Raw genomic sequence first — 18,247 nt, 5'->3', positions numbered from 1 at the left:
ATTAGGTATCAGTACTGTATCAAACATGATATAAGTGTTGTAGAAGTTATAATATTATTGTTGCATAGTCAGCCAGATGTTTAGACTGGATCTTGGATTTTTATCTACTTCTCAAGACCTGGGATAGGCAGATGTTCTTTGAAGGTGTTCAAGGTATCATTGCAGGATATCAGCTGTTCCAAGTAAAGCTGCCTTTTGAAATTGACTGAGGGCGATTGTAATGGTGTTCAAGGGGTGCTCAAGATGTTTTGGGATTGCACCAAAGGTGCCAATAACTATTGGTACTATTTTTGCTTTCTTTTGCAATAGTCATCCTACTTCTATTTGTAGGTCTTGATATTGTTCTTGCTGTTGTTGTTGTTGCTTGAACTGTGCTGATTTCCTGTGACTGCCCCCATGTTTCCTGCAGACAGCACTTTCACTTTTCGGACATCTGGCTAAGAATCTATCTATCTATCTATCTATCTATCTATCTATCTATCTATCTATCTATCGTATTGGACAATGTTTTCTTCATCTTTTCTCTTTTGGTTTTGTAACAGGCAACAGAAGTCACAAGGAAATTTAAGGAAAAAATTCAGAAGCAGAAGGACATTTGTTTCATTCTGAACCACTATGGAAAGGACCCTTTATATGCATTGTATGTCTGGTTGATTTGGGATGGGGTGGTGAATTAACTTCTAGGAATGTCCATCAAATATGGATAAACACTGTATCTGGAATTTGGAGGCTCTCTCGAGGACATGTTCATAGTTTTCATGAGGCAAAATGTGTTTTCTACCAAGCACCCAAAACAGATTGATCAGGGATATTCAGAAGAGACTGTCCTACTGAATGCTGAAAATGAGCAGATAATATGTCTAATAATAGCTATATCAATTCATCCCTTGTCTGTGAAAAATCCCAAAAGGGAAAACAGGATACTAACAAATGAATCAAAATGAAGAAACAGTTTCAAGGATCACCATCTAATAATGCAGGTCATAAGGAGGCTTTTTATAATTCCTCTGGTTTTTATTTCTCCAGAGACTCAAAACATATCAAAGCAGTGTGAATTATGACATAGTTTGGAGGCAACAATTTTGTGTTTTGACCATTTGGGAAAGACCTGTATGGGTTTAGTAAATTAATAGTTTGCTATTGTCAGCCCTTTGAGGGAGCCCAGACCAGAAGCACAAACCTTCAGTACTAATGCTACCTTAATTGTAAGGTTACTGCAACAGAATCTTGCAAATGTGAAAGTGTTTCTCCCCTCCCTTACTTTTAATTTCCAGAAAACTAGGGAGGATCCCTTCTAAACCTTTCCCATGCCCCTTTTGCTTCAGTGGCCTGAGATACCTTTTGCATGACAGTTCTCTAGGCTGCAACTCTCCCTCCTGTCTCCCATGGTCATTCCCACATACCATTACATCTATATATTTTTTGAATGAAATGAACAAAAGACCCGAAATAAGGAATTTAAAATAACGAGGAAGGAAGGAAGGAAGGAAGGAAGGAAGGAAGGAAGGAAGGAAGGAAGGAAGGAAGGAAGGAAGGAAGGAAGGAAGGAAGGAAGGAAGATGGACCATCACTGGGAGTATTTACACATAAATCCATATCTATCATCTTAATGAAATCCATATGCAATAGTTTTACCCCTAGAAAAATATGGATAGCAGGAAGTGATCATTTAGGGAAAAGGTTGTTAATATAGCTATATAGTGGTGGGCAGATCTGGATGCAACCAACTTTACTGTAGGTCTTTCAAAGGTTTGTTATTATTATTATTATTATTATTATTATTATTATTATTATTATTACTATTCTGTCAAATTTTCAGCCAATGAGCTTTTGAATACTATTGATCTCAGTACAGATACTGTTCAATTTTCCAGTTATTTGTAGTAGAACAACTGCCAGTTAACATAGAAAATATTTAATTAATTGAACCAGGTTATAATTGCAGCAACCATTTGCAGTTACGATGGTGATGAAAAAGGAATTTTAATACCATTCCTCACATTTACGGCCTTCACAGGTCTGTAAAGCAAAGGAAAGCTGAATTAAGAGCATAAGCACAGTTCTGGTTTCATTCAGGAAGAGCTTTGTTAACAACCAAGTTGCCAGTCCCAATTGTGGTTGCTAAACAAGGACTACCTGTAGACCAATCTGATCAGTATACAAACAGCAGGATGAACGACCAAAGATTTTGAAGCAGTTTTACCAATTTCTTGAAAATATTGCATCATGATAAAGATATACCTTTCATAAGCAAAATTGGTCTCCCCTGACTCAAGCTAACTCTTGGTGATGAGTACAGGGATATCCCCTTCTTTTGTATTGTAGTCAGCTATTGGTTTTTTCTGAAGATTTAGTTTTCCTTTTACTTCCCATTCTACTTTACAACCCTTATATTTCTTGGTGATCTCCCGCACACATGCTAAGCAAGTTGAACCCTACATAGCTTTCTTGACATCAGGAAGGGTGAGATAGATGCTTGCACTCGCTGTGACATACCAGTGGCAGCCCCTATCTCTCATTTCATTCTGTTTTTTGCTACTTACTGAGAAGATTAGTCAGCTTGAAAGAGGCTAATTTTTGAATATGTGAAATGCCCTTGGGGTAAATTCCAAGCAAGATTGTCTATTCCTGTTAAATACTTATACCTGTGAACATCTGCTCTGTAATCCTCTGTTTTTGTTCTTTAAAAAAACATGCTCATGATGGTTGAGAATGTATTTCAAATTTTCTTTAGTGGTGTCTTTTACCTTACTTTCCTTTTAGTACCGGGGAGGATTCTGCTTAGTTACAGTTACAAGATTCTCTTACAATTCATGCACGTCTTTCCAGATCTCCTTGCTTACTCCTTTTTCCTCATTTGCAACGGTTGCCATGGGCAGAGTTCCCTCAAGACACCTTCACTGAAGGCTGAACTGATGCACAGGGAGCACCTATTGCTATTGAAAGAAAAATAGTTGTATCTGTCCGTGTGTCACACTGCAAGAAAAGAAATGTAAAGCCCCAAATGTGATTGTGAAATAAATTAAAACCGCAACCTTGTGTAATTATAGGGATGATAGGATTTAAAAATGGAGGAGAATGTTGGCTGGTACAAAGTGATGCAGAAATGATATGAAAGAGATATGATTGAATACATGGAATACTGATATTGATCATAGCTATGCTGTCCTTTCTTAATTATATGATATTGCATGTTCTTCTGGAAATAACTTTGAAATAACTCTAATGCTTTTATTTTATTTTCTTTCCAGGAAATTTGTTGAGACGATCGATAAGTTCTCCCATGCTGACCAGGCAACTGTAGCCCATATTGCTAAAGATATTGTACACATCCATGAAGAAACCTGTAAGGGGGATACCCTGGAGTCTTTACTCGACAGAGTAAGCTTTATTTATTTCGTATCTGCTACTTCAAACCATGAAATATATAGATATGAAAGCTCCCAAAAGAGGGCTCCTTTGTCTTTGCCTGTTTGACTGATTTAAGTTGGTGGTGGTGGTAGTGGTGGTGTTTTACTGTTCTTTCAAAGCATTCAACAATGCTTTTGAAAGGATAAGGCATTCACTCAGTTAAATTTTATGGTAGCAGTAGTATAAAATTTACGGCAATAGGAGGAGCAGGAACAGAAGGAGGAGGAGGTAGTTGTGATACCACTTTATACTACTGAAGAGGGCAGCAGCTTCGTTGAGTGGGGTGATGACCTAAAATGGGCAGAGTTTATTTACATTTATATCCTGCCTTTCCTCCAGAGGCTCAAAGTTGTATACATAGCATTGCTTTGTCACATTTTTCCCACAAAAACAACCCTCTCGTTGAGAGTGACCGGATGAAACTCAGCCAATAACCTGAAGATGGACTTGAACATGTGTCTCTCCAGTTTTAATCCTACACCTTAATAAATGCTTGGGGCCAAATTATCTGTTTTTTGGGGTGGGAGAAGAGATTACTATTATCATTATCTTTATTATTATATTCAGATCTAGAAACACTATGTTAACTAGAAGCCACTGGGTGAGGTCATATGTAATCATGGTGTGAGCAGTCATCAGCATATTATATAGCTGTATATCTCTGCCCCTGGTGAAGTAAGCAATGCTGTTGATGTCCTGTTGGGGTTTGGGTGGGGAATCACAGGCTTCTGCTCAATCCTGGCAAAACTGAGTTGACTCAAGACTTCTGGACTCAGGGCTCTGGCTCAATGAACAGGTGGTAGTTGTGGCTAGCAAGGCCTTCAGATTCTAAACCAGTTCTATCCATTCCCCCTCTTCATGGATCACTGCCTTGTCGTGGCAAATGGGCTTGCATAACTCAGTGAAGCCATGAGCTATCCCGTGCAGGGCCACCCAAGACAGACAGGTTATGACAGAGAGTTCTGCCAAATTGTGGTCCCCTGGAGAAGGAAATGGCAACCCTTGTATCCTTGCCAAGAAAACCCCATGGACAATGTTAAATGGCTAAAAGATATGACGCCGGAAGATGAGCCCCTCAGGTTAGAAGGTGTCCAATATGCTACTGGGGAAGAGCAGAGGGCAATTCCAAGTAGCTCCAGAAAGAGTGAAGTGGCTGGGCCAAAGCCGAAAGGACGTTCAGCTGTGGATGTATCTGGAAGTGAAAAGAAGGTCCAATGCTGTAAAGAACAATATTGTATATGTACCTGGAATGTAAGAGATATGAACCAAGGCAAGCTGGATGTGGTCAAACATGAGATGACAAGATTGAACATCAACATCTTGGGAATCAGCAAATTGAAATGGATGGGAATTGGTGAATTTAATTCAGGTGACTATTATATCTACTACTGTGGCCAAGAAACCCTTAGAAGAAATGGAGTTGCACTCATAGTCAATAAGAGAATGGGAAAGGCAGTAATGGGTACAACCTCAAAAACAACAGAATGATCTCAGTGCATATCCAAGGCAAAACATTCAACATCACAGTAATCCAAGTCTATGCCCCAACCACTGATGCCAAAGAAGCTGAAGTTGACCGGTTCTATGAAGACCTACAACACCTTCTAGAACTAGCACCAAAAAAAGATGTCCTTTTCATCATAGGGGATTGGAATGCTAAAGTAGGAAGTCAAGGAGTAATCGGAATAACAGGCAAGTTTGGCTTTGGAGTACAAAATGAAGCAGGGCAAAGGCTAATAGAGTTCTGTCAAGAGAACAAGCTAGTCATAACAAACACTCTTTTCCAACAACACAAGAGATGACTGTACACATGGACATCACCAGATGGTCAATACCGAAAACAGATTGATTACATACTTTGCAGCCAAAGATGGAGAAGCTCTATACAGACAGCAAAAACAAGACCAGGAGCTGACTGTGGCTCAGATCATGAGCTTCTTACTGCAAAATTTAGGCTTAAATTGAAGAATGTAGGGAAAACCACTAGACCACTCAGGTATGACTTAGATCATATTCCTTGTGAGTACACAGTGAAGGTGATGAATAGATTTAGAGGATTAGATTTGGTAGACAGAGTGCCTGAAGAACTGTGGATGGAGGTCTGTAACATTGTACAGGAGGCAGCAACTAAAACCATCCCAAGGAAAAAGAAATGCAAGAAAGCAAAATGGCTGTCTGATGAGGTTTACAAATAGCTGTGGAAAGAAGGAATGTGAAAAGCAAGGGTGAAAGGGAAAGATATAAGCAACTGAATGCAGATTTCCAGAGAATAGCAAGGAGAGATAAGAAGGCCTTCTTAAATGAACAATGCAAAGAAATTGAGGAAAACAATAGAATGGGGAAGACTAGAGATCTCTTCAAGAAAATTGGAGATATCAAAGGAACATTTAGTGCAAAGATGGGCATGATAAAGGACAAAAAAGGCAGGGACCTAACAGAAGCAGAAGAGATTAAGAAGAGGTGGCAAGAATACACAGAAGAACTATACAAGAAAGATCTTAATGTCCCTGATGTCCATGCTGGTGTGGTCACTGACCTTGAGCCAGACATCCTAGAGGGTGAAGTCAAGTGGGCCTTAGGAAGCATTGCTAACAACAAAGCTAGTGGAGATGACAGTATTCCAGCTGAGTTATTTAAAATACTAAAAGATGATGCTCTTAAAGTGCTGCACTGAATATGCCAGCAAGTTTGGAAAACGCAACAGTGGCCACGGGATTGGAAAAGGTCAGTTTACATTCCATTTCCAAAGAAGGGCAATGCCAAAGAATGCTCAAACTATCGCACAATTGCACTCATTTCACATGCTAGCAAGGTTATGATCAAAATCCTACAATCTAGGCTTCAGCAGTACGTGCCTGAGAACTACCGGATATACAAGCTGGGTTTCGAAGAGGCAGAGGAACTAGAGATCAAATCGCCAACATTTGCTGGATCATGGAGAAACCACGAGAGTTCCAGAAAAACATCTACTTCTGCTTCATTGACTATGCAAAAGCCTTTGATTGTGTGGATCACAACAAACTGTGGCAAATTTTTAAAGAGATGGGGGTCCCAGACCATCTTACCTGTCTCCTGAGAAATCTCTATGCAGGCCAAGAAGCAACAGTTAGAACCGATCACGGAACAACCGATTGGTTCAAAATAGGGAAAGGAGTACGACAAGGCTGTACTCTCTGGGTCCTCTCCATGAAGGAATGTCATCTGACAGGACCCAGGAGGAGAACCTTTTTTGCTATAGCACCTCCCTTTGGAATAGCATCCCCCCTGAGGTCAGACTGGCCTACTCTTGCTGGCCTTCTGGAAGAGCCTGAGGCTTTACCTGGGGATCCATGAACGTGGATATGGAGCCTGTAAAGTGGCTATATTACTAGTGTGCTGTCCTGAAGATTATGGTTTTGTTTTTGTTTTAAATGATTTTTCTTGTTATGTTTTTGATGATTTCGTTGGATCGTTTTTCTTTGAACTTTGACTGCCAATCAGAGTCACATATGTGAGATGGACAGCTATGTAAACTTAGCAAACAAACAAACAAATGTAAACTATATTACCACTGACTTCTCCCAACCCTCTACCACTGTCGACCTAATTGTTCTTTCTAGCAACATCTGCACAATACCTCTCTGTTTCAGTCTCCTACAAGGAAGAAAGAGAAAGGGTGTTGATTTTTTGGATTAAGCACTTGCAAAGGAAAATAAATAAATAAAAAAACCCAAACATTGTGCACATATGTAAACCAAAAAAAAAAAAGGCTTCTGTTTTTATGGCATGCTCTGAATATCTGAAATACAGGATATCTGATGTTGTTGTCTGATTACATAGACTTATTACATATTATCAAAGCAAAAACTTTTGAAGGTGCTTGTTCACCATTATTCGTTTTCTTTGGAAAGAAGCCTAGAAAGGGTTTTGTGATACTCCACACTTCCTCCAATTACATCCTGTCTTTAAAGGACCAATCTCTCTCTCTTCTTACAGATAGAACTGACCGAATATGTTTGTAAACACAAAGATACTATATCTTCTAAGCTTGATCATTGCTGTGGGTTGGCTCTGGTGGAAAGACCAACATGCCTTCAAGGTTTAGAAAATGATGAAAAGCCTGCTTCTCCAGACCACCCACCAAAGCAAATCATAAATCAGACAGAAGTATGTCAATCTTATAGGGAACATAAAGATGAACACATGGAAAGGTATGCAAAACAGATTCCACACTCTCCTCCCTCCCATTAACTGGTGGAGCTAGATGGTGCAAAATAATGCAGGTAACATTCTCTGTTGTGCAGAATGAAATGGTCTTACCCTCTCGTCAGATAGAGTGAGATAATGGGTATTCAGAGGACAGCCTTAGAAGTTCCCCCTAAGTGTCACTTCTGAACCTGAAGCAGCTCCTTCCCAAGGAAAATAAAATATTGTGCATCTCATAAACTTTCCCTCACCTCCTCAATTACCTTCTTGGAGGATTCCATTGCATTGCCAGCACTGAAACAAGATTCAGCTGCTAGTCCAATTGGGTTTTGGAGATACAAGGGAGAAGATGTCATTATCCTTTGCTTCAGGTAGCAAAAATGTTCAGGCAGATGTGATTGGGGTTCAAGATGGAGGAAGCATAAGTAGGCTAATCTAGAGATAAACTTCTGGAACTAAACAGCTAAAGAATCTCTCTAATGCAGGAGAGGAATAGGGACAGAAAAAAAAAAAGAAGCAAAATAGTAGTTAAATAGCAAAAAGATCTGGCAAACTAAACCTGGGTAGAGGAGCAACATGGATGGATTCAGAATTGATGTTGGAAAAGATTGACATTTAAGTCATCCAAAGCACTTCAAATGGCTGACCCAGAAGGACTTCTGCAAAGTCTAGAATCTTATAACCATAAGTTTACAAGATTTTTTAAAGATTACTGAAACAAAACATTTCAAGGACATGAAATACATTGTCTCCTTTCTGTTGCTATTAATGTTTGCTGACCCCATTTTTCACTTCTTGTAGCTTTCTCTTTAACTTAACAAAAAGCCACCCTGAGCTTTCTAAACTGCTTGATGTGGAAATTTTCCTAAGATATAAATTCTTGTTGGCTTATTGCTGCAAACGGAATGTTCATGGACAGTGTTTCCATACAAGGGTAAGTTCCTTTGTCTCTCTGCAGGGCATTGTCTGTTCATTCCCTGCCCACCCACACTCCCATTGTGGTACTATTAATAATTATTCAGAAAATAGAAGAGAAATTTTAGATTCAACAAGATGCATTATTAAATGCCATGCCTAGAATGGAAAATGTCACCCTCAGGCTCGGTGTCTGTTGCTCTTTCCCACCACTCTTTGTTAGTTTGTCTTGTCTTGTCTTGTCTTGTCTTGTCTTGTCTTGTCTTGTCTTGTCTTGTCTTGTCTTGTCTTGTCTTGTCTTGTCTTGTCTTGTCTTGTCTTGTCTTGTCTTGTCTTGTGGTGTTTTATTTTGCTTGGAAAGATGGAGGATTTGGGCTCCCAAAGTCAGGGGGGATGGAGTGGAGCTGCCCTTGAAGAGTGTTTGGAAGTGATAACTGGTGCAAAGTGTAGTAGCCAGACACATTTCTGGTATTTGCATTTCTGATAATATTATTCAGGTCTTGTGTGTACCATCTGCACTGCTTTCATTTCCAGGCAAAACTTCAGGTTTTAGTTATTGTAATAACCTAAAAATCACTTCGTCCTCACTAAAAAGACCAGGTCATCTTTATATGCCAGTCATTTGCCTCTAAAATTGGGAGAATCCAAATTTACACATCCAAATTTCATTTAACTTGAAAATCACTTGTCTCCCCCAGGGTAAGAATTGCATATATTTCTCAGAGTTTCTCCCAACATTGTTTCTATTTTTTCTCCCTAGTGTGCTCACTGTTACTGCAGACATTTCACAAAAATCATTTTCTTTCAGGAAGACATACTTGAATCGTTCATTCCTAAGATTGAGGAGGTTGTGAAGAAAAATTGTGAACAGTATAAAAAAATAGGAGGTTACTTCTTCCAAAACGAGTATGTTGTTATTTGAATGATAAATTTGGAAGTAGGGGGAACTGTTCAATAAGCGAAGCCATTTATGGATGCATGCAGTCTACTTGCAGGGGGAGGGGGCAGTGGAGACCCAGAGTGGAAAGGCTGCAATTCCTCAGAAAATAATATTCCACCAAATGCTTAAGATTTCTTCAGGTTCTCCTGAACTTCTGCAGATTTTCAGTCTTTCTGAAGAGTATTCAGGAAAGTCATTTCTAAAGCTTTGCTGCCTGTGAATAGAGTGGAGAATTTAGTTATAAGTTTGAATCGATTTTTGTAGTGTTAAAATATTAAAACAAAATACTTACATTAAAATTTCATAGGTTTAAAAAGATGCTGAGATGCACCAAAGGAATAAAATATCACAATGTCTGTCCCCACATTTTTTGAACAAGTTAAAGAGAATACTTCCTCAGGTCCATCTCTTAAGTCACAAACCGAAGGCAATGGTGGAGGTGTGTTTGTGTAGCCAGGGACGTTCAATTTTGTACAAAGGGAACAAATGTTTGGATTTTACTAAAACCCTGTAATTCAGTCCTCAGCTTTAGGAAAGCAATACTTTTTCCCGAGTGTCCTTTAGTGCTTTTACAAAACTGCCATAATCAAGAGCATCCCACTTTTCTAATGTATACCCTTTGGCCTTGTTTGCAGACTCTTGGTCAAGTATACCAAGACTATGCCCCAGCTGCCATCTTCAAAACTGATTGAGTTCACAAAAGAATTCACACACGCTGCTGAGGAATGCTGCAATTTGGATAATCATCACCAATTGTCCTGTGCTTTAGAGCACGTGAGTATTGCTTCCACCATATATTCTGCTCCTTTGCTTCTCCTCCATTTCTTCCTGTAGCCAGACATTATATTTTTTGTAGAAATCACTCACAATAAAAAGACTATAGATGGTCTCAGTGGAGGGAAGGGCTATATGGGCTTCCAAAGCTACCCCTGGACCAATATCCTCAGCCCCTTACTGCACATGAAGTAGGCCACAAAGCAGAGTCTTCCATGAACATCTCAGCAAGCAAGAAGAGTTCCATTAAGAGCTCTAATGCCAAATAGGGTAGGCTTCAAAGTGTCATGGGAACCATCATGAACTGAGAGTAGAAAATGTATTTAAATCAAATATAAACAACTACGATATTAGTTACACATCTTCTTAGATGCCATGGATGACAGTAATCTAGTCTGTATGTAATCAAAACATATCTGTACCTTTTTCCCTCATTTATACATTTTCTCTACACTTTCCCTTTCTGCACATCGATGTTAATGTTAATCCCTGGAAATCTTATTTGTCAAGTGCACAAGTCTTAAATCTTTTCATTTTCAATGCATATTTCCTTGATGTTATCTCTCTTATAAAATAACACCCCATTGCACACTTGCTTCTGAAGTGTCTTTTTCAGATGTACCTCTTTAAATTAGTTTTTGGAGTAATTCACTGTTGATGTCCGAGACACTGTACAGTCCATTTTCGTGGAACTCAGAAATCCATTCCCAAAATATATTTATATCCTTATTTGAAGCTGTGTATTCTCAGTGGAACAATATTTGAATATTTTTTGAATGTCATAATTCTGATCTTTCCTTGCTAATATTTCATTTTTTAATCAAAACTATAACTTTACAAAATTTAAAGAAATCAGGAATTTGTTACCATGTTGTGCTGAACAACTTTTAAGTATAATGATCCATCTAAGCCACCACCTTCCTGAACATACCACTGGCTTAGGAATTATGCTTTATGAATTTAAGCCTCAAATTATGGCCAGTTTGTAGTAAGGGCCTGATGATCATGAAAAAGTTGAAATACACCCTGAAAATGTTTAACATAGTTCTATAAACAACCATATGCCATCAGGTAGTCCACCACACTACTACCCTTCATTGAGATACAAGTATATATCCCCTATTTATCAACCTTGATTGAAGAATGCATCTTTAGATTTCCTGTTACTAATAGACTTTACTTCATCAGTGTTACCCATGGGCCAATACTGAGGGGTATAGAAAGTATAATCATGTTCACTTATTTTTACCTTAAAATCTCCTGCTACTAAATTTTAATATTTCTGCTGGGCAATTTCCTAAACCAACACAGTAGATCTGATTTTGTTTCTTTTTACTACCAGGGATGGGTGGAGGGAGGGAGGGGATAGATAAGCAGATAGAGAGACAGACAGATAATTGGAAACAGACTGATGTTATCAGCAGTAGTCTACGTTACATCTCAAAGAACTTTGAGTCCTGGGGAGGAAGGTGTGTGATTTTTAATATTCAGAGAAAAAGTTATTAATTTAGTCAGAACTGCTTTTGACTTCCCTTTCATACAATCTTTCAGCATCAGATAAAGGCTAACACTTGACATGTTATGTGTATAGCGTATATCTAATACATATAGTGCTCACATCATGTAACTTAAGAACCTCTCTCTCTCTCTGTCTCTGTCTCTGTCTCTGTCTCTGTCTCTGTCTCTGTCTCTGTCTCTGTCTCTGTCTCTGTCTCTGTCTCTGTCTCTCTCTCTCTCTCTCTCTCTCTCTTCACTCTCAGACAAACGAAGTGATTGGATCTATATGCCAGTATCATAAAGAGCATCACATAAACAACCAGGTTTGCCCATGCTGCCATTACCCCTTCACCGTATATTGGGAATGTTTCAGTAACTTAGAACCAGATCCAAACTATGTCCCTCCTGCTACATTCAAACCTCACGTAATGGACGACCCTGAGGTTTTGTGCTCAACTGATGAACACATTGTGCAGGAAAGTAAGCAAGGGTAAGTAAACAAAGTCCGTTACCCAAATATTTTGGGATAGATGTCACATCAAACCTTTGACATCACATGCATGTCTGCTTCGGTCTACTGTACTTCCACACCTCGTGAGCATCTCCTCCTGTATTTGTACAAACTTTTGTTTAGTCACCTCCCATATCAACCTCCTTTCTTGGGACATTCATGAATCAAGCTCTCTTCTCAAGCCTCTGGCTTGTCCTTCCCTTCTTTATTTCCCCAGGTACCTCCTTCTCCTATCTTTTCTTCTTCCATTCTGTCATTTTCTGTTGAAGGATAAAATCAGATGAGCAACTTAGATCTACAAACTACCCAACACTTCTAAAAATGACTTTGGTAATTTTTCCCCAACCATTTCCACCCAATTTAATGAAAGGTACTTTTTTTTTTTCATGAGAACAATAATTTTGAAATATTCACACAAAATAGACGAGTGTCCAATTTTTAATGTTAGAACCATTCAGTTCTAATGAGTCTTAAGAAAAAAATACAGTTGTGAATAGCCAAGGAGATTGCAGAGTAATAGAAATATGACTTCCAGCATTTGCTTTCATCCTTTTTCCACGTTTTCTTTTGCTAAAATTTCAAGTTTCACAATGGGGAGTTTGTACTAAGAAAGTTTATATTGGGGGGGAAAAAAGAAAGGATTCTGTATATCCCTGAATTTATATATTTTCCTCAGTTCCTGGGATCCCCAAGAGGGTGAAGATGTGGGGGCCCTTTCCTTCAACAGAGGTGTTCACAGCTCTTGTTTGCCTTGCAGCTTGCTTATCGACTTGATCGAATTTTTGCCTCACATCTCAGACAATCAGCTGGCAAATGCAACCATCGGTTTCCATCTCCTCCAGGCAGAGTGCTGTGCAGATGAACACAAAAGGGAATGCTTCGACTCAAAGGTATATCTTTCAAAAGGAGTATGGGTGGGGACAGTTCAGGAAAGAGTTTTGCCTTGCTCTTCCCCCCCAATTTAGATTTGCCTTCATTAAGAAGGCATCAGCTTGGGGTAGTAAGCTTCTACTCCTGCAGTTCCCACTTGGCATGGCCATATGTGAAAGGGATGGGAATAGATACAATGATTCCAACCCTAAACTTCCTCTTTCTACTGTGCAGCACAATATTAGATCTGGTATTCTGCATATGCTCTCTTAGAATTGTATCTCTCATCCATCCATCCATCCATCCATCCATCCATCCATCCATTTTTCATCAAGTACCAAGAGGCATCCATGTCTTGAGAAAGGGAGGCATGTATATTTAAGGGTGATGGGGTTAGGGTTAGGGGGATGAGGCCAACATTAATATTGTTATGGTTATTGTTATTATATAATTTATGGACTGACTCTGCTTTTCCAGGAATCAGGATGGCTTACAGCAGTAAAAAATGTAAAAAAATATAAGATTACTATAGTGAAAACCAGAATTGATAGGTAGAGCTAAAAGCACCAACATTAGGACACATAACTGCAAGTCATACTTGTAATTAGTAAGCCTTTTCTACTGTCATGGCCACTTATATATTAAAGAACCAGAACTGCAATATATTTGTGTCTCTTGAATTAGAGAATTGCAGTGTCCAGTATTTTCCATATTTTTGTTTACAACTGGAATGAAACTGAGAATGGAGGAGTTCAGGTGCACCAACAGGCCAACTGTATTGTTCAGAATAAAGATTGCTAGGAAGAGCACAGTTGAATTATTCAGCAGCTTGGAGATGTGTGTGATCTACTTTGTCCACAAAGTCTCAGAATATATATTTTCAATTTCAGGGTAAGCCACTGATTAAGAGTATCCAGGACGGTCTTAAAGGCATATAACTATCTCAGGTGAGCTAATATGGAGATATCATTTGTCCATCAATGTTTCAGTGATTTTTGTGCTGGTGTTTCCTGAAAAGGAATGGGATAGGAAACCCACTTGCACTGAAGATACCAATGGATGAAATAAATCCAGTCATGGTATTCCTTAGCCTAGTATAAAGTGAATCCTCAGCCTCTTCAAAGAATTCCTCCTTTCTTTTGAAAAATCCAGGGTGGACTATTTTATTTTCTATATTCCTCAAGTCCCTTAATCTAAATTGGTATTTCCATCTGCCTCTGTGTACTGATAGCAGACCATGAGAAATAGGCATGGGGAATTATTCAGCTATCAAGCTGCCACAATTCATGTTGATAATTTCTGCTCTGGAACACAAAGACTCTCATACAGTGTTGCTCTTATTGCCATTGGCATTGTTATTCCCCGCTCCCCACAAAAAAGAGGGATCATATAAAAAGTAGCAATGACACCTTTCTTCCAGAATCTCTCTCTCAAAATTCATAACCTCTCTCCCTCCTCCTGAATTCTTCTCACTCAATTTTTGATAACCGAGGTTTAACTTCTCTGGTTTAAAAAATGAAAAGGGCTAACCTTTATTCCTTTGGTGTTCACAATTCATAACTGTGTGAATTGTTCATTAGATCTTTACCTGCAAAGTATTTTCCTAATACTTTTTGTGGCTGAGCCTATCTAAGTGTACTCTTTGCTGCTGGAAGTAACAGATTGTTCCTACTTTCTTTCAGCTTTCCCAATGGAAGAATGCTGGAGATAAAGTCCAAATATCCCCAGGCACCCTTGGTTGCTGCTTTCTTGTTACGTGTCAACTTTCTAATGCCAAGGACAACTAATTTGATTTCTTGCCTAAAATTTACTTCTCACAATAGTGTTACTGTCGAAAACAAATAAAGTCTTTACAATGAAAGATTGGCTTATTATTTAATGCTATAAAAAGATGGCATCAGCCTGCCTCTGATTGTGTGCCTGTGTGCGTGTGTGTGTGTGTGTGTGTGAGTGTGTGTAACAGACAGCATGAAAAGGAGAAAATAAAATTCTTGGACCATTGGGAAGATTCAATAACCAACATATCAGAATCAGGTAATAGCTGCTGGTCATTGTTTGATATTCTCATTCTGGCCACTTACTATCTCCTTCCTCCTAAAAGAGCCTCACAGCTTGCATATTTTCTTCCTGAATCTCAGAAATTCTTCTTCATGAGGCAGAGACATCAAATAGACTTCTCTCTCATCATTATTTGTCTATGTTTTATATATGAAATCAGGCAAGGGCAGCTTATTCAACAACAGCAGTTGGCAGCAACAGAGATACATGCGTCCCTCGTAAATACAGCATAGAGCAAAAAGTTACTGAAGTGCTTTGCCATAGCCTTTGGCTAATGCAATTATCGGTGGGGTGGAAATCATTTTGAGGGAACAGTTCCAATGCTTGATTTTTACAATGGCAGGTAGCAAATACCTTTTGGGAAAAGTCATCCACTTCCCCAAATAACTCATCTCTCTATCAACTTTAGGCATATCATTCACCGTCAAATGTTGCAGCCCTTCCTTATAGGGCAGGTGCCCCAGCCCCTCGATCATGTTAGGTCCTAGGACCTGCTTCAAGGCCAGAGTCCAACGTGGAGTGAGTCTCAGCTACTTTATCCAACAGATGCCTCGCTGATTGCTCACAGTGACCTTGCAAGTGAACGTAATAGCGCTCATCAACGACTGAAGGGATATCAGAGAGAAGAATGTCAAGACCTCCTTGAATTAGGGGTTAGTAATTAGGAACATGAATAATGGTTTTGAGTTTCAAGGGAAAAAAAGTCAGAATCAATTTAGTGTTTCAGACCGGTCCATCAGAATAACTCATAATGGTTTCAAAGCACGTTGAGGACTGGAAAGGACATTGACAGATACACAAAAGCCTTTCTTTTAACCAAAACGCCAAATCAAATTGAATTTCTTTCCAAAACCTTTTGAAGCTGGAGCTGATGTACACACTCATAATACAGAGTTCACCAGGGGTCCATTAAGAAGCCACATGTATGCTTTGGACTTCTCAAAGAGCAGCAAACACCAGTTTGTTATGAATGATGTGGATCTAGACTCAGTAATACCTATAATTTGAAACCTATCATATTTGACTTAATCCTGGCAAGCTTAAATCTCATCAATTTTGATGGTCCTCTGTGTTTGTCTATGTGTGTATATGTATATATGCCTTCAAGTCAGTGTTTGACTCCTGGTGACTACCTGGACAAGTCCCTGCAATTTTCTTGGCACAGTTTTTCAGAAATGTTTGCCATTGCCTCCTTCGTAGGGCTGAGAGAGAGTGACTGGCCCAAGGTCATCCAGCTGGCTTTACTTTGACAATAGAAATTCTTCCCTCTTCAACATCTATTTAGCTTGACATTTGCATACTACCATATTTTATAATTCCTCCCATAGGTAGTGTTTCACAAAGTGAAGCCAGTAGGTGTATGTACATGTGGCCCGCTAGTAACTCCTTTGCAGTCCTAGAGACCCTAGAAAGAGATGGGCAAATCTTCAAGCCTGTTTGTTTTGTTGTTTGCATTTGGGGGGATTAAGGGACAAAAGGAATCCCTAAGCATTAGAGATGCTCATCAGATACAGGCTGCAAAAGCCTGATGCCCATTAGATAGTAAGGAAGAGAAACAGACAGGTAGCTGTTTACTGCCATCCAGACTTTTGCAGTCCAAGAACATTAGCTGTAGGCTTAAGGCTTGGAGCAATTTTCCCTATTTTGGGATTCTAAGGTGCAAAATGTAAACACTGCAGGGATTTCTCAATCAGTAGAGGAAGCCACAACACCAAAAGGAATTTCACTGTCAGTGCCCTCTGCTGCAGAAGCAAGTAGCCTATTATTATTTTGGGTGGGGGAAGGGTGAATTACAATTACTAAAGCTGTCTAAAATATTAGAAAAATACACTTTAAAATAAAAATAATATGTAGAAATAAAAGCATAGCAATGGTAAAAAAACAAATACATAATTTTGCTGTCCTTCAGAAAGGAGCCCCCAGGTAGCAGAGGTAGTGGACTATTGCCCCCAAGGAATTGTCAAAACCAGTTTATGTTGTCCTGATGGCTACCCCTATATATCAGAAATCAGAAGGACACATAAAAGGCGAGAGAGAAATGTAACTTCAGAAGAAATCAAGTGCAATGAACCAAGCTGGACAAAACATGAGAAACAGAAATGTACAAATTCTTGACACTTTAGGGATGAATATAGGACCTCAGTTGTTTTTTGTCTATTAGTCAAGACTGAAACTATGGTTTAACAGACATTTAACAATAGTTACAGCTGGAACTGGTGAGATAACATGAAATCAACTAAAAACAGTGTTAGACCAAACTGAAAAGGCAGAATTTTCAACTGAAACTTTAGGCCTGCCTAGGTTAGCAGAGTAAGTGGTTAAGGAACCCCTGAAAATTGATGACCTAGGGCAAGGTCTTGCACTTGAAAGAAGTGGTGAGGAAACCTGAAAACTGATAATTTAACAGTGAACTGTTACACAAGGAAACCAATCTTTATGGGAAGTGCATCTTCTCAAGAAACTAGATCTTAATTGCAAAATACAGACAACCACAAGATAAAGCAAATACAGAAAACTGGGCATTCCAGGTGTCGTCTCTCAGCCTGAGACTGAGGAAAGTTAAAAAACATTTCTCTACCAACCGGTATTGGACTAGCTTGTTAGATAATGGTACATAAACATTAATTAAGAGGTTATACAAACACATACTTATACATATACATATAGACACATGTGCATGGTCTAGTGATGATTTTCATTCTATAATTCTAAAGTTACCTATTCTAGCCCATATTTTCAGATTCAGTTGGAAAAGATCAAAGGTTTGCTCAAATGTGTAGCCTTGAAAATTAACATCACGGACATTTGCTCTGAACCTGACAAAGAGCCACTAGGCCACTCACATCGATTCAATTCACCTTTGGACAAAATGTCAAGGGGCCTAGGGTTGTCTATTTATTCATGGTCTGAAAAAAAAAGAGTAGACATTTCTTGAGGGAACAGATCTCTTTAACAAACAAAATGGGCAAATATTTTATCACAGTAATTATTAACAGGAGTCTTTCTTTTGTCCTTCCCATGGGAATAGCGTAAGGTGGGTGGTGATTACCCCACGATTCAGGGCAACATAGTATAAAAGTTCCACC

At 39.0% G+C, this 18,247-nt stretch overlaps 1 protein-coding gene across 2 annotated transcripts in view; it reads left to right on the top strand.

Moving 5' to 3' along the window:
* LOC103063227 (serum albumin-like) overlaps positions 1–14,964 on the top strand; it is a 44,822-nt gene extending 29,858 nt beyond the window's left edge. For both annotated transcript variants that reach the window (XM_088143606.1, XM_088143607.1), the window contains exons 6-15: positions 543–640; positions 3,252–3,381; positions 7,387–7,601; positions 8,398–8,530; positions 9,320–9,417; positions 10,087–10,225; positions 11,986–12,212; positions 12,991–13,123; positions 13,994–14,050; positions 14,786–14,964. In XM_088143606.1, coding sequence (XP_087999732.1) covers positions 543–640; positions 3,252–3,381; positions 7,387–7,601; positions 8,398–8,530; positions 9,320–9,417; positions 10,087–10,225; positions 11,986–12,212; positions 12,991–13,123; positions 13,994–14,041 — 1,221 coding nt within the window. In that variant the 3' untranslated portion in view covers positions 14,042–14,050; positions 14,786–14,964. The remainder of the gene's footprint in view (positions 1–542; positions 641–3,251; positions 3,382–7,386; positions 7,602–8,397; positions 8,531–9,319; positions 9,418–10,086; positions 10,226–11,985; positions 12,213–12,990; positions 13,124–13,993; positions 14,051–14,785) is intronic.
* The last annotated feature ends 3,283 nt before the right edge of the window (positions 14,965–18,247 follow it).

Source organism: Python bivittatus, unplaced genomic scaffold, assembly GCF_059951505.1.
Source record: "Python bivittatus isolate LINGU-HERP-01145 unplaced genomic scaffold, Pbiv_v1 ctg000410_np1212, whole genome shotgun sequence".
Lineage (NCBI taxonomy): Eukaryota > Metazoa > Chordata > Lepidosauria > Squamata > Pythonidae > Python > Python bivittatus.
This window is presented reverse-complemented; position numbering and strand designations above follow the sequence as displayed.